This window comes from Stegastes partitus, unplaced genomic scaffold (assembly GCF_000690725.1).
Source record: "Stegastes partitus isolate 25-593 unplaced genomic scaffold, Stegastes_partitus-1.0.2 Scaffold389, whole genome shotgun sequence".
Lineage (NCBI taxonomy): Eukaryota > Metazoa > Chordata > Actinopteri > Pomacentridae > Stegastes > Stegastes partitus.
This window is the reverse complement of record NW_007578120.1, coordinates 446,861-470,721: the sequence shown is the minus strand read 5'-3', so window position 1 is coordinate 470,721 and position 23,861 is coordinate 446,861. Positions and strand designations below refer to the sequence as shown.

The 23,861-nt window shown below is 39.2% G+C and overlaps 1 protein-coding gene across 1 annotated transcript in view; it reads left to right on the top strand.

The window, feature by feature from the left end:
* The first annotated feature begins 15,637 nt into the window (after window positions 1-15,637).
* The window catches only part of hmgcra (3-hydroxy-3-methylglutaryl-CoA reductase a), a 17,661-nt gene continuing 9,437 nt past the window's right edge, over window positions 15,638-23,861 (top strand). Inside the window, exons 1-13 of the mRNA XM_008285169.1 lie at window positions 15,638-15,752; window positions 16,757-16,922; window positions 17,057-17,168; window positions 17,306-17,393; window positions 17,471-17,555; window positions 17,646-17,751; window positions 18,391-18,497; window positions 18,577-18,693; window positions 18,774-18,934; window positions 21,186-21,445; window positions 21,527-21,693; window positions 22,897-23,091; window positions 23,173-23,331. Coding sequence (XP_008283391.1) covers window positions 16,758-16,922; window positions 17,057-17,168; window positions 17,306-17,393; window positions 17,471-17,555; window positions 17,646-17,751; window positions 18,391-18,497; window positions 18,577-18,693; window positions 18,774-18,934; window positions 21,186-21,445; window positions 21,527-21,693; window positions 22,897-23,091; window positions 23,173-23,331 — 1,722 coding nt within the window. The 5' untranslated portion in view covers window positions 15,638-15,752; window position 16,757. The remainder of the gene's footprint in view (window positions 15,753-16,756; window positions 16,923-17,056; window positions 17,169-17,305; window positions 17,394-17,470; window positions 17,556-17,645; window positions 17,752-18,390; window positions 18,498-18,576; window positions 18,694-18,773; window positions 18,935-21,185; window positions 21,446-21,526; window positions 21,694-22,896; window positions 23,092-23,172; window positions 23,332-23,861) is intronic.

The window sequence follows — 23,861 nt, the reverse complement described above, 5'->3', positions numbered from 1 at the left end:
TATGGCACTTCAAACATTGCTCCACAGACTGGCGCGAAGAGAAGATGCAAAAACCGACATGACCCCAACCCTCTTGAAGAATGTTTAACTCAAACATCATTGTTACCGATAACCCCAGATTTTACACATGGTCAACTCAAACAATATTCACCACTTTAAAAAAAAGTCTGTCAAATTAAAGATGGTCAGGCGTGGGGAATTCCGTGAATTGAGGCGGAATGGCCCGCAAACAAATAAACAAAAACAATGCAGGGCTGCTTTATTGCAAAATTCAAACCTTTAGCTAAACTTGAATTTTAAGCATGTTGGTTGCTGCTCTGAGGTTGTGAATGTTGTTCGCTGCAGTGATGCGGATTTTGAAAATGGTAACACGTAGATAGTGGAAGGGGAGGACAAAGGCAAGGTCAATGGCAGACTTACACCTGCAATCTACATCTGGTATGTCAGACTATCCTAAGTAGAACTTGTCCACCTAACCCATTGCACCGTCACATGCTGCTATCGCTGCAAACTTTGTTGTTGCTTATGGAACCCTCAGTTCCCATAGAGTGAGGAAAACACTTGGTACTTGTGTCTGACTTCTTACATAGTTTCAGTAGTCAGTGAGTTACTAAATGTCAGTGAAGCCTCTTCAGAATAAAGTGTAGAATGAAAGGAATACCAGCCACTCAGTGTCAAGGGCCATGTCACTATGAATTGTAAAATGTAAGCCAGGAATTCTTACTGGTTAAAACTCGCAATCATTAGATGCAACCTAGTTATTCATTTACTATTATGCTGGTTATTTCCAGATTGCTTGCAAATATGAGTGTCTGGTGACAACTTTTAAAGACAAAAAACTGTTTAAAATATTGAAAAAGAGAAGAGCTTTGTTTGACCTTCAACCACAGCTTTAGAGCCCTTGTGGATGGTGAAACTCCTTGTAGGGTGCTTAGACACTTTGACGCATTCTCATTCTGTAGATCAGTGAGTATGGGAACTGTTGTACCCTGGGTTAGTACCGAAGTGCACACAGGTGCTGTAAGGTTCTTGGTACTGTTTGCTGGAGCTGATATTATTAGACTGGCCTGTGTACCTGATCGATGTCTCCCCCTCTGTTGAGCGTCTTGAATGCAGTCGTGTCTTTCTTTTGTTTTAAATCGGGCATGGACACTGGAGTACAGTAGTCATCTGGCTGCTGTCTCACTATGATGCCTTGATGATTGGGAGACTGAGTGGTCTTCATGGTATCATATGCCTTTACCAAATTCTTTTGCTTCTGCAGAACTTCCATCAAATTCTTCTGACAAGATGCAAGGGAGAAAAGTTGACTTTTCAACACACGCTGCCGAAGCGAGTCGGACACACTCCTGCACCAAAGAAATCAAGCAATACTGTTGTTATCAAGAAAACTAACATGCCAGACTGAGAAAGATAGTGATAGGAAGCATCTTAGACTGATTCACACCTTTATTGCACCACCAGAGGGCAATACAGGAAGCTACTAATCAACGATGCACAAAACTATCAGAAGACTTTATCATTTTATTTTGGTTTTATTGTTTTTAAGCGCAATATGAGTGGGATACATTAAACCCAAGCACTGCATAACATGGGTTTTTCATTTTATTTTGGCTATCAATCCTATCGCTTTAGAATTGATTAGCAAAAAAAAGCCAATAAAAGCATTGCTCATTATTTGTGGGGATCTGGGAATATAGCATTTAATGACTGACTCCCCAGTTTAACACCATCATTAAAGTCACTTTTTCATGGTAAAAATGAGTCTGAATGCTCTGAAACACATTCACAATAATCATGCACTGCATTTTAAAGCTGTGTGTGATGACAACTATGGTCACTACAGGTGGTCACAGTTCAATCAGAAAGTAACTAGGCAAAATCCACAAAAACAATGGATAAATGAATGTAAATATATCAGCAATTTTCTGTTTGAGAATCACTCGCGTATTATGTCTTGTTTCAGACACCATTCTCATTGTGCACCTGTTACAATCTCCATTTGAAAGATGAGTAACTCGTCACGACTTATATGATGCTTCGTAAATTGCATGCCATGCAAGTTAGTACTGACCCCACATGCAGTGTTTGTGCAATGACGGTGCTACGTACGTTTTTGCACATGTCTGGGAGTGACCCCGTCGCATGTTTTTGGAAGAAGGTTGATTTAGAGCTAACCACATTGGTATCAGTGACAGTACCAGTGACCATTGTTACTATGCTTCTGAATGATATCTCATTACTCCAGATTCCCAAATATCAGAAACGAATAGTTCTTGCTGGTTTGACAACGGCTAAGAAAATGATTGCAGTATGCTGGAAAACCCCACACACCTTGTCAGTTATGCAGTGGTTGCTGACATATCCTGATATTTTTTATATGGAATTTTCCACAGCCCACATTAATGGGGCAAGAGAGGAGAATGTGAATATGTGGCTCTCAGCAGCGACAGGCTGAAGAGTCGGCTGTGATCTGACCAATTCCAACCTATGAGGCTTTGTGTGCACGTGTACAGTACATGTATGTATATATCTAATATGTAAGCATATGTATATACTGATCATTTACCTGCAACTTCACTCAGCAGGCTGATGCCTGGTCCAGCCCACAGGGGTTGTTCTTTTTGTTTGTTTGTTTGTTTGTTTGTTTTTTTGGTAGGGGATTTGTTGTTGTGCATGTGCATTTGTTGTTTCTTGTATTTGTTTTGTTTATTTGTTTCTTATGCTCACATAGTGCTTTTTGTACAGTTTGTCGTGTTGTCCTATTTATGGCCTGTTGAGCACTAAAAAGTTGATCACAAAAAGAAAGATTAGTACCTAGCGACATTTCGGAAAAATGTCTTGTGAACATTTTTTGGATAATTGTTAACGACATGCATACCACTTACTATGGTTACGGTATAATTTTGTCATGTTCTGAAAATGAAAACATTTTGTATTCCAATATCTGTTACCACTGGCTCAAAAAGCTTAACTTAATCAAAGATGAGAAATACCCCTAAACTGACCAGTATTTTCGGGCAAGATCATCCTTCTTCAAATGCTGCATGGTCAGCACCTCAATCAGTACACTCTGGATCTGCGTCAGAGCTGCATGATATATGTCTGAAAAATGGCACAACCACAGTAAATGAAACAAATTCTGTATTTTTCTGGTTGCCCTCTATTTGATACCACGCTGCCAATTTTTTTAATATCATTTAATTTGCACAAGTACTGTTGACAAATTAATACTAAAAGAGTAGGCTTTAGCAGGCTTTACCTGAAGCAGGCTTTACCTGTATCCTTGAGCCCTGTCAGAGGCCAAGTCACCATTTCTGTTTGTTTCCTCCCAACCAGCTCCAAAACCTCTGTTATGGCCTCTGAAAAGCTCACCTATAAAATGTTAAGTAATGAGTGAAAAATTACTGTCACATCAAAGCTGTAGCACCAGTAAAGCTTTCTATAAAGTAATGCTAAGAAAAGATGGACATCATCACACGATTGGACCTGTTCTATACACAACTAAAAGAACTGTGCTGCCTATTTACATTTAATTGAGCCTGAGGTGATGCTTTAAAGCTGTTTGTAAAGAGTTCTCACATTATCAGTGGTGGTGCCTTTCTTTCCAAGCTGTATGTCACTGGACTTGCTGTTTCTTTCTCGGTCACTTGCTTCTCTAGATTGCAGGATTACTGTGTCACCGTGAGAAGGATTGAAACTGCTCTGGCAGGAAAGCTCCCTGTGGTGATGAGGCTCTGAGGATGACGCCCCTGAAACAATTCTGTAATTAGATCTCAGTGGCAATCATCAGGCTACGCAAAGTCTGAAAGTTTACCAAGTGTGAAATAAGAAATAGAACTATCAATTTTGAAACAAACTGAATCGTTCGGTGTAAATGTGTAGCCAAAAGTTCTATTTTATAGTTACATGATGTAGCTTTAAATATATCATTAGTTGCACTTTTGCTAGTTATCCAAATCATGAATTCATGTCAGGCACAACAATATTCAACAATCCTTCTACAATAGTTTCAAAAACCACATTTCTCACAACAAAACAAGCAAACAACCCCAAAATGTACACTCACGTCATATGTCTGAAGACTGTTGATGAACATGTGTTTTATCATGCAGGATTTTTCAAGACAATACAGCTTAAAAGCTAGTGCTGACTCCAAACACACAAATGACATGACTTTCAAGATGATATTAGATGCAGATACCCATGACACAAGTATAAATACACTCAAGAGAAGACACTTTGTGTGTCTGTGTGTTTGTCTGGGTGAGTTTTAGAGATGTATGTTTATGTGAGCAGCAGGTCTCCTGCCATTTTCTTTTGTCCTCTCATGAGATTCTGTAACTTGCACCTTATTTATGGCTCACGAATGAAATTGCATTATTCAAACACAACAGTGTGAACATATTTTTCAACATAAATGTGTGAGGACACCCGGGATCTTTCTGCGTGGAGTTTGCATGTTCTCCCCATGCAGTGTGGGTTCTCTCCAGGTTCTCCAGCTTCCTCCCACACAGTCCAAAAAACATGTTGAGGTTAATTGGTGATTGTAAATTGTCCGTAGGTGTGAATGTGAGTGTGCTTGGTTGTCTGTCTCTAAGTGTAGCCCTGTGATAGACTGGCGACCTGTCCAGGGTGTCCCCTGCCTTTGCCCTAAGTCAGCTGGGATAGACTCCAGCCCCCCGCGACCCTAGTGAGGATCACGATGGATAGATAATGGATGGACGTATGGATAAATGTGTAAACAGAAGTAAACACATGCATATTCTTATTTAATTGCTATCCTCTGCTTAGCCACATTTAATGCGAACAAAACACAGAATGTGTTGGATTTATTTATTTATTTATGTATCATTAGTTTTCTGGCTGTTCTATATATGAACATTTCTGTATGTCAAAAAAAGACTCAGATCACATCCACTCTTTAGGGACAATGTGAACAGACTGATTTCTGAAGCACAGAATATGTAGGTTTGCACACCTGGTTGTCGGTATTGTGCAAGAGCTTTGCAAGATGTCTTTTGTGTAACTGAAGATGTCAGGTAAGTTAAGAGCAGCTCTTTGATCTTCGTCTCCTTAGCCATGTCCAGTGCACTGAGGCCACTAACACTCCTGTCACTGGCATTTGACCCATACTGAAGTAGAAGCTTCACCACCTAGGAAACACACAAACATTTCGAAGAAACTTTAAAGGAAATAAATTAAGTACATTTACTTATTCCAGATGATACTACTGTGCATGATTTATAACACCCAATGCAATTGTGTCATATTCAATCTAAAGGACAGTATACAATATATAGTGGATATGAAATGTCCCAGACACTGTCCAGACTGTTACAGAAACTCTGATTTCCTCTGAAAATCTCTGTGCCAAGCCTTAAATACCTGCCTGTCTATTGTTCGGAACTAAACCTTGCAGGGCATTGTCTGCGGTGCTATTTTAAGAAAACACCATTGCAGCTCCGATTGGTGCTATTATCATTCATCCTATACTTTCTCATTACTGCTGCTATGTTTCCACCCATTTTATTTGGCCACTGACCTCCCTGTATCCTTTTTAGGATAGGATAGATAGACAAAGCGCATCGGTCCCAAACTGAGATAGTTTAAGTCTTCAAATGTCACTTTATAACCATGTTCTAGCATTTATGCATGTTAAGTTATGAATTAGGTTATGCTGTGTGCATATGTATTTATTTGTTTATTTAATTTTTCACCTATAGTTCCATTTTTTTTACTAGCAGCCAGAGGGCAGTGCTGCCATTTTTGTGTGAGTAGGTGTGTCAGCTCAGGGCTGAAGAAGAGAAGAAGGCTTCATTAGTGGGTCCTGGGCAGGTGTGTTTCCTTTGTTCTTCATTGTGCTGATGACCGCAGAGACGCCACTGGTAGGTTGAGACAGTTTCAACTATATTCAAAGGATAAAATTGTAATTGCTAATTTGAGTTATGGTATGTTGGATGTTAAATGATTGTTGATAGATTCATTAAATAATTAATATGGGTTTGTGTTTTTTTTTTTTTTTAATTTTAAGGTTATCAACTATTGACCACTCAGCCTGATTCCTCTCTGAAAAAAATGAAATAAAAGATGGAAATGAGTGAAGTTGACCAGCGTCCTCTGTGGTCGTCAATGCCGAGCCGAGTTTAGGCAGACAATGAAGTTCATGACCCAAATAACTCGACAATGCAAATTAGAAGTCATAGGTTTACTGAGTTGTCGTTTCAGGGATTACAGGTGTATTCACTTTTGTTTCAATTAATTTCTATTTTAGGGCCTGTATTTTCAATACTGTCTTTCTAAGTATTTGTTTCGAATTGTTCATGAAAGGAAATAAAGAATTTAAATAAAGACTGCAAAGAATTTGAGTGTAGTATTTAGTAACAATGTCCACAAATTAATTGATTAAGTTGAAACCAGAAGTTTACATACACTGTATAAAAAGATACATGTTTTTCCCCACTGTCTGACATTAAATCAGACCAAACTTTTCCTGTTTTAGGTTAATATTACCAAACTTATTTCTATTTGCTAAACACCAGAACAATGAGGGAGAGAATGTTTAAAGAGAATTTTGTATTACTTTCTTCAAAGTCAGAAGTTTACATACATTTCCTTAGTATTTGGTAGCATTGCCTTTAAACTGTATGACTTGGGTCAAATGTTTTGGGTTTCCTTCCACAAGCTTCTTACAATAGTTTGATGAATTCTGGCCCATTACTCCTGACAGAACTGGTGGAACTGAGTCAGGTTTGTTGGCCGCCTTGCTTCACATGTCTTGTCAGCTCTGCCCACAAATTGTCTACAGGATTAAGATCAGGTCTTTGTGACGGCCACTCCAAAACATTGACGTAGTTGTCCCTTTGTTGTCTCTTTGTGACTAATCAGGCAGTATGCTCAGGGTCATTGTCCATTTGAAGACCCATTCGTGCCCAAGCTTTAACTTCCTGGCTGATGTCTTGAGATGTTGCTTCAATATTTCCACATAATGTTCTTTCCTCATGATGCTATCTATTTTGTGAAGTGCACCAGTCCCTCCTGCAGCAAAACACCCCCACAACATGATGTTGCCACCCCCATACTTCACAGTTGGGATGATGTTCTCAGGCTTCAAGCTTCCCCCATTTTCCTCCAAATGTAACGATGGTCATTATGGCCAAACAGTTCAATTTTAGTTTCATCACATCACAGGACATGTCTCCAAAAATGAAGGTCTTTGTCCCTGTGTGCATTTGTAAACTGTAATCTGGCTTTTTTATGTTTCTTTTGGAGTGATGTCTTCTTCCTCTCTGACTAGCCTTTCAGCCCATGTCGGTACAGGACTGGTTTCACTGTGGATAATGACACTCTCTTACCAGCTTCAGCAGCATCTCCACAAGGTCTTTAGCTTTTGTTCTGGAGCTGATACGTACATTTCTCACCAAAACACTTCATCTCTGGACACCGAACCCATCTCCTTCCTCAGCGCTATGATGGCTGGACATTCCCATGGTGTTTATACTTTCGTATAAATGTTTGAACAGATGAACGTGGAACCTTCAGGCATCTGGAAATTGTACCCAAGAATGAACCAGACTTGTGTAGCTCCACAATTCTCTTCCTGATATCTTGGTGGATTTCTTTAGATTTTCCCATGTTGTCACAAAAGGAAGCAGTGTGTTTGAGGTGTGCCTTAAAATACATCCACAGGTGTACTTCCAATTAATTAAAATGTTGTCAATTAACCTATCAAAAGCTTCCAAAGTCATGACGTCATCATCTGGGCTTTCCTAAATAATTTGAAGGCATAGTAATGTTAGTGTAAGTAAACTTCTGACCTTGAAGACAGTGATAAAAAAAGATCTCCCTCTCATTATTCTGGCATTTAGTAAATAGAAATAATTAGGGTAATCCTAACTGACCTGAAACAGGAAAATTTTAGCCCCATTTAATGTCAGGCAGTGACAAAAAAAAAAAACAGGTTTTATGTCTTTTTATACAGTGTACGGAAACTTCTGATTTCAACTTCATCACAGCTTTTTGTAGAAATCGTTACTAAATACTGCACTCAAATTTACTACATCTTTAAAATCTGAATCAGAGTTTATCCATTACCTGATGGTGTCCACGGGAAACAGCATCATGTAGGGGTGTGATACCATCACAGCTTCTAGCGTGAACATTAGCTCCAGCCTTCAAGAGTTCTTCCACCACTGCCTCCTCACCAACAGCAGAAGCCTCATGGAGAGGTGTCCAGCCTGACAATTCAAGTAGATATGTACTAATATATGTGGATTTTGTCTTTGATAGTTAATAATTAAAAAGTTCATTTGCAAAAACAGATAACTCCATCTTCACAAACCTTCAGAAAACCCACTTTTGTCTACCTGAGATAATATCAATCAAACTTAGTTATCTCTATTTTTGTCAAGTAGTTTCTACTGAGTCAAATCCGCTCACCTTCAGTTTGATTGATATTATCACAAGCAAACAAAATCTACAAAAATGGAGTTATCTGTTTTGCAAATGAACTCTTCAATCGCTTCACGAGTATGAGACAGGAATTAACATAGTCAGAATCTATACATGATTACATGCCAAAAAACAAGTGTCAGAGTTGTGATAAACCTGCATAATCCTCCATGTCAACACCGATCCCAGCATAAATCAGCTTTTTGACTTCTGCCAGATTTTTTCTCTTGCATGCTTTGTGCAGAAGAGTCTCTCCCTTTCCATTTCTCTTGTAAAGGTTCATTTTTTTAGGAATCTTCACATATTGGGAGACATTTGCTTTGAAGACAAGTAAAACACAATGTGTAAAACAAATGATAAACCATGACAAATTAGAGGTAAAGGTACTTTCAGTTGCTATGGTAATCATGGTATAAATGTTATTTCAGGAAGTTCTAATTTAGGAATACCTGAACTTGAAGACTCTCCACAGCCTGCTGTTGACTGAATGGGGTTGGACATCTGTGGTTCAGCAGATTTGAGCTGATTTGTCTTTATCTCCTTTACCTTTTTCATTACTTTATTGCCAACCTGTGAATGTAAATGAGTTATGGCCATGTCCTCAGCTGTCCCTCCAGTTTTGAGGACACTGAGATCATGCAACAGGCTTAAAGAGCCATTGTCAGAATCTGAGTCGCCATTGTCAGTCATCTCCACAGTGTCTCTGGAAGAAAACATACAGAGGTGACAGTCACACAATGACACTTAAAAAGTTATTGCAGATTCTTCATGGACTACTCGCCTAAAAAACATCAAATTAAAATTATCTGAAACTAACAAGTTCTCAAACTAAACAACAAAGAATTGGCATCCTCACTGACCGAAGAACAACGTCCAGGCCTTCTAAAATTGTTACAAAATGGATTCATATAAATTGTCTTGCACAAAATCTACTTGACCAAAACTAGTCAAGGATCATAGTCATGATTAAATGAAACCATTAACCTGTGTCAAGTCTCTCTGTCTTTTTTTCTTTTTAACCAATCTATTCACCTACACCTAAGTGATGACATGAGTTTTTATTTACATAGCTACCAGAGACTTTAGTCACATTGGGAGTATGAATAAACGACAGAGACTGACATTCTTCTGGTCAGGACAGTCTTTCTCTCTTTCCAGCAGAAGACACTGAGACTCTACTTCTTAATTCAAAGACGTTCAAGATGAGCAAGGAAATGCGTTGAAATTTCTCTATAAGTTCACAAGGGCCGCTGTGCACAGGCCTTTCAGAACTTCTTACTGCCTTGGCAACCTCTAACTGGACTGGGCGTTTGTCCTTTCAGACAATCGCAATCAGTGTGGAGATTACAAGAGACCTGTTTAAATTATTGTTTCCAGACAGTTAAATAACTTGTTTATCTTTCTTTCTCTCTTTCTATATCTTAATGGGGATGATGAAATAAATAAAGACCACAGTGTTAAATTGAGAAAGCAGAGACAGCAAATGTGATGTGAAACCTACAGCATCTACTGAGTTGTTTAGCTAATGGACAACCAACAGAGGGAGTCCAAGTGTCATTCCTAGGGCCATGGTCAGCTTTCGACTCCGGTAACCAAGCACAATTACTTGAGTTTTCATAAGTGTTGCATATTTTTGATTCAACAAAAAAGTTAAGTATTTTCTCAGTGGAACTCATTATTTACCTTGACAAAACTTTGCATATGTGCTGTCAGTGTGGGCCTTATGAAAGTTTGATTCAGTGTCCAGCATTAAATAAATTACAGATGTTGGTTAGACTTATTTAATTTTTAAAACATGCGAAAACTGGAATCACAATGTACAACATTTTTCCAAGTGTCAACACTGGAAAAATGGTACCACTATTGATATTTTACTACTTACATTTAGGGCCCGAGCACAACAGTGCGTAGGACCCTATTGGAATGCAAGGAATTATTATTATTCTCTGTACAAAACAAATGCATTTTTGAGGGCCTGAACATGCTCAAAAACTCAACAAAATATGCACACACTTCAGGACTGGTGAAAACGTTTCTATTTCAAAGGAACTGGGCATGTCAATGGCAAAATGGCCCACAGCGCCCCCATGAAAATTCCAACAGGCTCCTGTCGGAAAAAAAGTCCATGAGCACGTTTCTGTAAACCCAGCAGGAAATCCGCCATGTTGAAGAAATGGCAAGCATCGCAGGCCATTGCTGGCCATTTTCGCCCATTTTTGGGCATTTTTAAAATCTATTTCCTACTCGGGGGTACGCCGTACACATGTGAAATTTAGCCAGCACAAACTACAGGACATGGTGATTAAAAGTTATTAAACAGCTCCGCAAAAGTCTGACGATATGCAAATGCCGACCCACGCAATTTCGATGAAAGGCCATTATGCGCATTTTTACTGGGTTCCAGCATGCAGGTTTCTACTGGCATTGGCCAGGACAACCATCTCTGTGCTGTGTTTCTGCTGTGGGCCTGTTATTCCTCTGTCTGGCTGCTTCCTCACCTGTGCTGCATCTAGTATTCAAGCTGACCTGATCCTGATCCACTAATTACCCTCCTCAGTGTAAAGACATCAGTTCTTCAGGCACTTGTTGCTAGATTGTCTGCTAAAAGTTTCTGATTCTTCCTTGTGGTGCTTGCTTGAGTTCAGTTTTCTTGATACTAACTGTTCTCTCTGTGACCAGAAGCTTTCATATTCACTGACACTCCTAGCCTCTCCTCAGGTAGAAGGATTTCAACATCCAAGACTGCCTCCCCTACTCAAACCCATATCTCCTCCATTGCAGAATATCTGGACCAGGCCTACTGTCTTTGCTGGATTTTGCAGTGCTATTCCAGATTTTAAAATGAGTTGAAACACCTTAAAATGTATTTTACCATAGTTCTACATATCTACTAATCTTCATATTGCATACATTTAGATATTTTTAAGCTAGTAAGAACCCTCCTGGGCAGGACTACAACATTTATTTATTTATTTATTTATTTATTTATTTTTACAAATTCCTATTAGTTCTCTGAATTGAAGCACCTGAATTGAGTAAGAACAGAAAGTCCATTCCAGTATTAATCTTTTATTTAATGCATATTTTTCATTTCATAACAGAACTGAACAGTGCAAATTTAGGCTGCTGTTTGTCTAAATTAAAATTCGTAAAGAAATTAAAATATTTGAGTAGTAGTAGTTCTGCCTTTACCTATATCTGAGGTTTCCTTTGATTTACTTCCCATTATATTTTGTGTAGTATCCATCCATTTTCAGGAGTAAATGGGCAAATAAAACGAAGAACAAAATCTAAGGAAACATAATTTACATATATTGACAGGTAGTAATGCTTCCACATGAATCGAGCAGCTTGTGTCTGCAGAGCCAGAGGCTGCACTTCTAGGACCGTGGTGAGCCAGAGGAAGTAGCATTTCTCTCCATGATGGTTGATGGTTACAACGTGATACTGATCATGAATTGTTTTATTTAATGTTGTAAGCATTTCTGATGTCTTCATTTGTGCAGCAAAGCTGTTGTTAACCTGCTAAAGTGAGAAACAAACTATTGAACTCGTCATTAAACACTGCAAACAGTCAGGTTTTATCTAAATACAGCTGCTAACTGTTAGCTTGCTCTGAGATGATAATAATTAATTATAGCCAGCATATTAATTAATACTTCATCAGATCATAAAAGTGTGTTGAAATGATCACTGTCACTACATTAAGCAGCAACAACCTTCAGAGTGAATGCTTGTTTAATAGTCATTGTTTTACAATTTTAACTATGTTAATAATTTTGATGTTTTTCACTATAAGCATTTAAACTTGTCACAGTAGAGAAAGCAGAAGTGTATTAATGCTGTACTCCTCTTCGTAGAGTTCCTGCTGTTGTGCTGCTGGTTCTCCGTAATAGCTCACTAAGACACTGTATGGATCTGAGTCATTGCATAAAATGGTAAAAATAGAATATATTTTGCCAAAGCAAAAAAGGACACTATGTATAGTTTATCCGATATATCAGTGCCATAACTACTGATGCATTGTGATGTCTGTCCCTCTGTCTCTCTCAGGAGGTAGTGAGATTCAGCCATGGAAGTCACAAGACTCATTTACTTTGGTTTTTAGTGTGTTTTGTGAGTGTTGTTGCTTTGACTGTTATTGTATAACATACACACAAGCACGGACACACAAACGTGTGTGACTAGTCAACGTGTGAAGGAATAAACCTTTGATTTATAGGTACTTGGAAATGAAGCAGTACTTTGTGTGGAACACTCCTTGAATAAACCTTTAAAATTCTAAGTATATTTTGGGTGACATCGTCCTTTAAAATCGTTAGTCGTGTACGTTTGTGATTATCTACTGCGGCAGGTGGTGCCGCCTTGAAAAAAAGAAAGACTCCAGACGCGTGGTCCAGAGAGGGCAGCCTCCGGTGTGCAGAGAGCGTTGCGTGAATCGGTCAGATAACTCTTGATTAATACGCAACCAAAGGACGCCATTTTGAAAAGGTGGCCCAGCAGTCCTGCTAAGTCGTGGCTGAGCAATAGGGTTTGAACTACACTCTCTAAAATATATGTTCAAACTATTATCATTTTCAGTGTAAGCAGGACTATCATTTGAAACGTGACTGCGGACTTTTCTTGTCATGTCACAGCAACATATCTGATATCGAACTACACAGTCTTGCCTCCAGCGACAAGACGGGGAAAACCACTAAGCCCAATCGAAAATAACAATGATATTCATGTTTAAAAGTCACGCAGATACATTTTTCTATTTCAGTTATGCGTTTTTTTTATTACAAGTGCCTGCAACCACTGCCCTACCTTCCTCTGTTGTGTGATCAAATTCCCTACAGCAGACTAAGTAGGGTTGACAATGTCATTGAAGAACAGTCATTGCCGTCTGCAGCTTGGATTCCGGTAGTTACTGTAATGATCTTTAATTTCGTGACCGCTCACAGCCAGACGTTTGCTCACAAAGTGGTCACATGACCACTCGTCCCAAAAACGAATCGCCTCGCGCAGGACCGCGCGCTGGGTACTCGTCACTTGTTCAGCTGCCATGGGATCAGACACACTGAGCAGTGAATCTGTGGCACAAACTGCTCAGTGGCGATGGTAAATGGGTGTCCCTCTAGAACTTTGACAGTTTTTGTAACCAGACAACTGTGACTAAAGAAATGTTTGCAGTTAATGTAATCGGGCATGACATTTACTGATTATAGATAATGCTATAGTGTTGTTTGCTTCCTGTCTGTATTTGTTTGGTATGTGTAATATCCTGGATTATGCTGAAAACTATGCGGTATTAACATGATTTACTGATGGGTTTCTGTCTAAGAATAAGCAAATGTCTCTTTTTCAATTGATCTTTGTGATACAGTTTTGAGTTTAGAATGAAATTATGTAATTTGGATGCATTCATGACACTTCAGTCACATTTTTGAGTTTAAAATCACTTTTTTGCAAATTTGCATTATATGAGTTGACTTGGTCCTTTAAAGTATATTCCAACTGGTATAAAGAACTGGGTTGGTTATATAGTCGCACAGCAGGTAAATACTGCAGAGACATAAGGATAATAGGATGGTTGCACACACGCCCCCTGATAGGGGGGGGACAAACGGGTCTGTTGTCCCGGGCCCAGAGTGGGGTGGGGGGCCCAGAACTGGATCCTCATTGAATTATGGATGTTTTTTCCCCCAAAGAAGGGCTGTTAATGGAAAGAAACAGTGCAATATTTGAGTTAGAAGTTTCAATTTGTTTTCGTCTGAACTGTCCTTAATATCTTTGGAGTTGCCCTCCACCCCCACCTTCAACATAAAATGGTTTGGCCCCTGATCAAAATTTGTTGTCCTTTTATTGGAAGTTCGGATTTTGCACTTCAGCACCAAAATGTCCGCTCAGCAGAAGTCTGGTGCTCAGAAAAGGAAAAAGAAGAGAAAAAGAGAGGAAGAAAACAGAGGCCTTAGAGATTTGCTTAAAAAATACTTTAAAAACGGTGGTGACAACGAAGCTGGAACTAGTAAAGTCAACGTAGAGCGAGGTAAGAAACAGCGGAGCCAGCCTTTGTCAGCCTTGTAACGTACGTTGTTTGGCTAGCACTTAATAGCCATTAGCTATGATTAAAATCCTGACAAAACGCGGGTTTTTTCTAATATCATCTTGTCCCGGGCCCAGTGAAGGCTGTCAGCTGGCCTGGTTGCACATATATATACTGACTCAACGTTCTACGTTTTACCATTTTGAACAGGAATGAGGAATTTCAAACTGAATTCACCTTTTTATACCCAAATATAACCCGGCTCACTGGGCTTCTCTGAGAAGTCACAACATTCAGCCACTAAAACTAATTTTTCTGTTCAGGAATGCAGGAATGCAAGTAAACACCTATAATTTGACATCTAAGAAACAATAACTTTTTGTTATTTTTTCATTTTTTGTAAAACAGTACATTTGAAAATTCATTGATAACAATAATAATTATATTTTAGCATTTCAAAATATAATTATGGTTAAAAAACTTCCACATACTGCTGTATTAACCATTACAGAAACAAAAGAAATAATGATTCTGGTAATTACCAATACTGTTAGTTTAGGGCAGCTGTGGCATAAACCTTAGATTGGGTGGTGGTCTAATAAATTTGTTAAGCATTTTGTACGTATATAAATGTGTATGAAATTGTGAAATTTTGATTAGGCCAAATAATAATAATATTATATACTAAAAATATAATAACAACCGTAATATACTAATACTATTTATTATTATTATTATTGTTATTATTATTATTATTATTAATAACAATAATAACAATAATTACACCACCAACACCACCAACAGCAACAATAATAATAATAAATAAAATAATAATAATAATAATAATAATGAGCAGAGCAGTCTCAAAAGAACCTTTGCATCGCCCGGGTCCTATTTACTCATTGGAGACAAAGTACAAATACTTCCCAATACTTCAGACAGTAACACCCCCTCAGCGAGCAGCCCTGTACAGTAACCTCTGTCGGTGTGGTGGTGAGATTAGGCGTCCTCTCTCTAACCACGCCTCTTTACTGCAGTCGTCAAGGGAACGGGGCGTGGATAAGGCGCCCGTGAAGGCGGTGACTTATGATGATTGGCTGACGTGTCGGGTGATGTAGTAGCGTGCCATCGTTCCATCGGTGTGGTACTGTGAGCTGCAGGGGCCGCCCCGTGTGTCGGAGAGCCCGTCGGACAGTGTGCGGTCCGCTCCACAGCAGCAGGTACAGCTCTGCCCGTCACCAGCGCCCAGTCTCAGCCGTCATCCTCCAACAAGGTCAGTCATTCTGCTCACATACAATACACAAACAGTTTACGACTGTAATCACTTCTTTCAGTTTACATGACACAAGTGATTTCAGTCCGCAGCATGAAGAAACAGCAACATTCATCTTAATTTCTCTTCCTGAAAAAGCTGTTTCTCAATGTATACAGATTTCTAAAAAGATGAATAAAAAAGTAGTGTGTCTCATAAGTGATTTTGTGAATAAAGAAACAAGTGCTGTTAGTCCTTTGAGAGCGGACTGAACACCGGTAGTCCAGACCTTTCAGTGCTCAGCTGTAATCTATTAAGCTACTTAAATGACGCATTTAAAGTAATTAGATAAATATCGTATGAAGAAGGCTAGTTAATTTATAGCTTAAAGGGGTGGAGTAAAAATAGTACAAAAAATGTAATGCTAATATTTCAGTATTCTTTAATTGATTGCTATATATAACTTTCTATGTATATGTATGGAAACTCACAAAATCCATGTCTTTAACAATGCAGAATGGCCCTCTTCAGACTGCACTGTAATAAATTACTATAAAAATGTAGCCAAATTTTAACAGTAGTGTACTGTTTTTTTACGGCTAACAACTACAAAATCAACAGTTGCCAAAAGCAAGAATAACCGTTAACAGCAAGCCACTGAGCTGAAATAAACGGAAGATGTTCTTACAAAATTTTGCTAAGCACCCTTTAGAGTAAATGCTCCCAGTCCATTGTAACTTGACCTATCTTTTAACCTGTATTGTTTTAAATGCTTTAGTGCTACATACATTTTAAAATATTAAACACAGTTGTTAGATCTCAATTTGAAAGTCAAGCTATAGTATGACTCAGTAAACCTCACATTCTCCTGTAGAGTGCTGTAATCAATTATACAGTAATTAACTGTTTATGTAAATTGCTGGCGACCACTGAAAGTGTTTTACTGTAATAAAGGTGTACATCCACGTCTAGTTTCTCATGGCCTACATCACCATACTTGAATTTAGTCCATATTTCTGTTGCAGCATGCTGACCCGTCTGTTTCGAGCCCACGGCCTCCTGGTGGCCTCTCACCCCTGGGAGGTGATCGTTGGCACAGTCACACTCACCATCTGTATGATGTCCATGAACATGTTCACTGGCAATGACCAGATTTGTGGATGGAACTTCGACTGCCCCAAAACAGAGGAGGTGAGTGAATGACATTATCAAGAATATCTAAGTTATCTGTTTAGTGCATATACCACCCATTGTAAGGTAGACCATACATTTTTAATGAATTTCTGTGAGTTTACAACTGCTCAATTTGTGTTCTCTTTTTACAGCAAATTCTAAGCAGCGATATCATCATCCTGACTATCACACGCTGTATCGCCATTGTCTATATTTACTTCCAGTTCCAGAATTTGAAACAACTGGGATCCAAATATATTTTAGGTAAAATGGTCATATCATATGTTTATAAGATGACAAAAGTGACTAAGATGCTATTACTCCTGTGGCTGTAGAGGTAGTGTTTCTTCTGACCTAACTAGCTAAAACAACTGAAATGTGCTGGATCTACTCTCTTGCAGGCATTGCTGGTCTTTTCACCATATTCTCCAGCTTCGTATTCAGCACCGTTGTCATTCACTTTCTTGACAAAGAGCTCACAGGCCTCAAGTAAGAACAAACTCAACATATTGTTCTTTTTACCAGTTTCTGTTCAAAGCAACATATCCTTCTCTGTGGTCTTCCAGTGAGGCTTTGCCCTTCTTCCTGCTTCTCATTGACCTCTCCAAAGCATGTGCTCTCGCCAAGTTTGCCTTAAGCTCCAGTTCTCAGGTGTGAAGAAATGTTTGCTTATCACATTACAACATCTTACATATAGTTCAGCAGTAGCCCAGATTGATATATTTTGCTTTACCTTTTCAGGATGAAGTGAGGGACAACATTGCTCGTGGCATGGCCATCTTGGGACCTACGTTTACTTTGGATGCTCTGGTGGAGTGCTTGGTGATCGGAGTGGGAACCATGTCAGGTACTCGCAGCAATTTAAATCTTCAATGAATAATACAAAGGTCTGAGGTTTGCATTATGAGGACTTTGCATTGTACTGCATCTTAGTTCCTTGGCCTGATTTCCCACAGTTTTTATGCACAAGGTCAAATATTGGTGAAGATGTGATTATTTAAATGTAAATTGAAAGTACTTCCTGTTTGAGACATAGCAAGCCTCTTTACTGGTCACCATTACTTCTTCCTTTTTGTGTTTTGGCTTTTATTGTATCTTAGCCTTCACTATTACAGCTGACTTTGGAACCCACCTCCAATTGTGAACTTATGCCATATGTATATATATATACACACACACACACACACACACACACACACATACATATATACATATTTATACATTATATGTGATACTGCCATCGGTGTCCAGCATACCCCAGCCTAACTAATTTGGCGTAGGATCTGCTTTATATAGAAAACCTAGAGATTGTGTCATTAATCTAAACCTGAAAACCCGGTTGTGTTTGAAAGGCATGTTATTTTAAAAAAATACATAATAATGCCAATTGTCAGAGCCAGAAACTGTAAGGTCATAAGTGTTCAACTCAGTCTGCTTGATTCTGATCTGATTCAGATGGTGAGAGTATTTGTCTTCTATCTTTCAGGTGTGAGGCAATTGGAAATCATGTGTTGCTTTGGATGTATGTCTGTCTTGGCCAACTACTTTGTGTTCATGACTTTCTTCCCTGCGTGTGTCTCACTGGTGTTGGAGGTAAGAGGTCAGTTTTAGCTCTATGTGTGTACATGTCTATGGTCACGTCGGTTTGATCATGTTGTATTTGGTCCTGTAGCTGTCCCGTGAGAGCCAAGAGGGGCATCCTATATGGCAGCTGAGCCACTTCTCCAGAGTGATGGAGGAGGAGGACAACAAACCCAACCCTGTAACCCAGAGAGTCAAAATTATCATGGTAAAACCTCTTGTGCTTTATTTGTTTCTTTGTTTGTACTTGAACTTGAGTGTGATTTCTCATCTCTGCTCTATGTGCAGTCTCTGGGCCTGGTGATGGTTCATGCCCATAGCCGCTGGATTGCTGAGCCCTTGGCTATCAACACCACTGTGGGTATCCCACAGGTTGGCATGGAGCTGGACCCTCTGTCGCCCAGGAGGATCGAACCAGAGAAACCGCTTTGGCATTTCTACCTTACCAGGTAAGAATCTCAAGTTGTTTGAGCTGTTCCTGCCGTGATTTTAAGTGTTGAAGTATTGCAGCACTAAATGTTAGGCATTTAGATATGATGCAGAACTTGGTGTTCACTTATTTAAGCCCCTTTGCTGATCAGGGAAATATGGGTAAGGCCATTGATCACATTGATCAAGTAACAGTCAGCTTAAACAGCCCAGCTGAAACCGCAAATGGTACACTGAAACTGATCAGTGGCTGATATACCTCCAGGGGGTGAGGTAGGTGCTTACACTGTGGCTACATGTAGCAAATGCAGGCCATCATCTGCAGCACAACCATCGTGTGACGTTGTGGCAAAACAAGACGGTAACCTAGCACAGCTCTGTGAAGGATGTACGTTTTTCATCAGGTTCTGTGTAATATGGGTAAGTTAACATCGACACACTGCAGTAGACTGTCATTGATAAAGGTACTAAGCAACCATGTACTGTCACTGGCAAATCAATGCAGACAAAGGTAATTAAGACTCAAGTCTTGTGGCATAAAAAGTAGTTAATTCCTGTATATTGGTAATTTATTTTAAAACAATATAGACACTTAGTGATCCATTTCTGTATAAAAGGGTCATGCAAAGCTCGCGTAAAAAAATATTAAAAGAAGACTGGTCTATTTTAAAGCTTGCAGTGCAGATTTCCACAGCTCATACATACTTCTTAAGTGCTGCTTCTACATCTCATGTAGCCAATTTAGTAGTGATGCAGCAGCATACATTACACATAGTGATGGTGTTAGAAGCCAGCCTACCAACTATAGGAATAAGACAATTCAAACAATTCAGTTCAATTCAATTTTGTTTGTATAGCGCAGTTCACAACATATGTCATCTCACAGCGCTTAACATAGCAAGGTGAAGACCGTACAGATTTAAACAGAGAACCCAACAATCCCCAATTGCACAGCAGATGGACATGCACAAGCATCAGTACTTTCAGTAGTGTGAAGGGATTTAGGGAAGGATTTTTCCACATTTCAGCAACAATATTAATTCGAAAACATCTCAGAGACACTTAATATATAGTTTGTTAAAATAACAACACCCTTTTTTCATACATTTTGCTCTACAGTTTTAAATTTATAAGGCAGCAAAATGTAATGCCCATAGTAGTAAGACCTTTCTGCGAGGAAAACAGACACTAATAGCTTAAAAAATAATCATAATCACCAATAACAAATGTAAGAATTTTTCCCCCACAAATGTTAAAAGGAGCTGAACTTTGTTTCTTCCAGCTGTTAGGAACTATTGGTTCTAAATGTGTTTAACATCCCCAGCATCACACAGCACCTGGATCTATACAAGCATCTCCAATAGAGAGAGTTTTGCACATTTGTGCACTGAAAAACAGAGTCAGTAACTTAATTAAACTCTTTTCATTATAAACTACCCCCAAGAGAGCATGTAGAGTAGATCAGTCCAAGCCAGGTAACCCTGTCTTCACCTCAGGCAGGTGAGCTGTCACACACAGAATGACAGTTTAGTTTCCAGCTGTTTAGGACTAATTCTTCATATTCTTTGTTTATTACAAACCTGCAGTACTAGACAGAGGTAGGATCCACAAGTGTCTTCAAAGAGAGAGACAGCTGTGTGCATTTGCACATGGAGTAACAGAAGTAACTTCATTTATTAGGTTATAATTAAACTAGCTTGACTTGGAGAAAGGGACTGCATAGCAGCATTGAACATTTCTTCACCATAGACAGCTGAGCTGTCACAAAGAGTCACAGTTTATCAGCTCTAGTTTCATATTTTGTCACATAGTAACTGTCCTCAGGTTGAGTCCTGAGCTTTCAGATTCAATGAAATCAACAATAAACTGGGCTGTGAGTTATTTAGACGCTTTGATCAGCTGCTATCAGTTTAGGTTTAGTCTGTTACTGCATTATTTAGCAGTATATATCACTTGGTATATTGACTAGTCTCCCATAAATGACAAATATTGTGTATGTATCGTGTCACTCTCCAGCAATGTGGGTGGTATGTGTGAACATAGCCGTGATGAACATTAACGGAAAAGTGAACTATGTCTGAAAGGGACTTGAATGACAGAATGCTGTCAGTTTAATGATTTGATGAATGAAACAATGTTCCATGTCCCATGTCTGCAAATGACTTAAGTAACACCCACATGAATGCCAGGACTCACAACTGTCAGCAAGGCCATTGCTCTCTTCTGAAATCAACAATAAAACCACATATTACTGTCGGTCTTCTCTTGCAGGATCATAACCATGGACATAGAACAAGTGATCTGTCTGGCCTTGGCCCTGCTGTTGGCTGTCAAGTACATCTTCTTTGAGCAGGTTGAAATGGAGTCGACACTGTCACTGAAGAACCCCATCACTATGTCCACCCCTACCTTAAGCCTGCGTCGACCCTCTGCGACCTGCTGCAGACAGGAGACACCCACTCCCAAATCACTATCCTTCGCCCCAGCCAATGTCATGACTACCCCAACACCTGGCCACAAGGAAGAGAGAGGTGTGTCTGTCCTCAGTGATGATGCTTGAGCAGATGGACTTGTGTAGCACTATGGTAGTCAACTCCACCTTGTTTCTCTAGATGAAGTGATTCGGCCCGTGACTGCCGTGGCTGCTGATAACCAGTTAAAGAGCTTCTTTGTCATGGGGGAAGAAGAGAAAGAGGTCCATTCTGAGACCACTCAGCCTAGCCTTCCCCAACAACCCAGAGGCCTGAATGACTGTGTGGCCATCCTCAACAACCCTGAGGTGAAACATGACACATGAATCCCCCAAATCTCTCTTTTAAAGCTGATAACTCAGTTAACCTCCTTTCAAGATCGTGAGTGGTTTCGTCACTTCAGCCCACTTTCCGTTTCTCTAAGTTCATGGAGACTCATCCTACAAATTAGACTGCGTAGTGTGAGGCAGTTGTGTGATTTAGCTTTGCTGTAATGAGCTTAGTCGCGCTCTCTTTGAGGCTGAGCCAATTAGAGCATGACAGCAATAGAAAAGATACTTGCACTGATTCTACTAGCTCTGTGTGGCCTCACATTTACTCAGCTCACCTTTGTACCTCCCACATGTAATATACTCGTACACATTAGTAGTTTGAAGCAGGTGCCATTGGAAATTGGTTACAGTACTCACACACTGCTCTGGAAGTTTTCTTCAATAAAGACGTGCTAGATTAAAATTCCCAAATGATAACACATGGACAGAGATAAACTGTTAACATGATTATAGGCAAAAACATTTTGCTGGATAAAGTAACAGTTATTGCTATTTTACATGAAGTAAATAAAACATACATAGAACAAAATAAAACACCACAAAGATACCACCTTCAGTGAATCTCGGCTCATTCACTGTTCATTCACCACATTTACTGTTGCCTGTCTGAATTGTGAGTGTGTAAATATATCCTTTATATATTGCCCGAAAAGTACCAAAAAAAATTCCCAAACTTTAATTTACTGTTCAAGAGTTCAATTTAGCTTAATTTAATTTGATTGCAGTTAAGTGCAATTTCATTTTATTTACATAGTGCTAGCAGATAGAGAACATACAATGCACTCAATAATTTGAAGACTTTTGAATGTCTGTTTTTATAAGGAGTAATGAATACCTGTAGAAGGGGGTGACTTTGAGCATGCTATATATAACTTGGAAATGGAGGTAATTGACATAATTTGACACAATTTGAAACTGAGCCTTTGTGGTAGACAAAGCCTCAGTGTCAACAAGTGGCGATAAATATATTTGAAAATATTAGTCAAATATTAGTCAGTTTGTTTTCCATTATGGATATAGTGTAAATGACAACCACAACAAGTGGTTTACTGTTTAAAATAAATACATTTTAAACAAATTAGCAATTTCCCTGAGGTCTTGTACCGAAAGGATTAATAAAGTTTTATTCTTTTCTAATTCTAATTCTAACATTTCTTGCCACTGTTCTGCACGTTGCAGCTGGGGCCTCGTTTTCTGAGTGATGATGAGGTAATGCTCCTGGTCAACTTCAAACATATCCCTGCATACAAACTGGAAGCTGTGATGGAGAGACCAGAGAGAGGAGTAGCCATACGAAGGCAGATGATATCTGCAAAGCTTCCTTCTTCTTCTGCGCTCTCCTCACTGCCATACACTGACTACGACTATTCTAAGGTGAGAAAACACACAAACACAAGAAACTGCAGTCCTACCTGTAATATTCTACTTCCTGCTTTACAAAGTTCTATTTTCCAGGTTATAGGCACCTGCTGTGAGAATGTGATTGGCTACATGCCTATACCTGTGGGTGTGGCTGGGCCGCTGAATCTGGATGGGAAGGAGTTCCAGGTTCCGATGGCAACTACAGAAGGCTGCTTAGTTGCCAGCACCAATCGTGGTTGTCGAGCAATTGCTGTGAGTTTTCAGATTTGTTGCTGCTAACAAGGTCTCTGGGGACATATACAAGAGTGGACATAAAACACTCACACAGTATGTCATATGTAGATATTCAGCCTCTGTCATCTCTTCATTGTAATCATAATGTATCCTGCTGTCTTTGCAGATGCATGTCATAGCTTTGTTTTCAAATAATAACTGTTTTTTCACTGTAGGTCACCATCAACAAATAAATTACCTCTTTATAGCTGTACATTTCACATGTTGCATCAAAAAGTGGTTGTAGGGAATATTTTAAAGCTGACATACACTGTGTGGACTGCACAGAGCTGCAGTGGTAGTACTGTCAGTTCACAGCAAGAAAGCTCTGGGTTTGAACCTGCTGGTTAGGTAAAGGCTCCCTCTGCAGGATAAAGTGAGTACAGCTAATGGATCTATGAATGGACACACACTGTGGTTTGGCTATAGTTTATTGCCACTGAGCTGGAAATAAGGTCCTTTAGTTCATATTTGATTTTATAATCACTGCAAAGAATTATTTGTCTGTT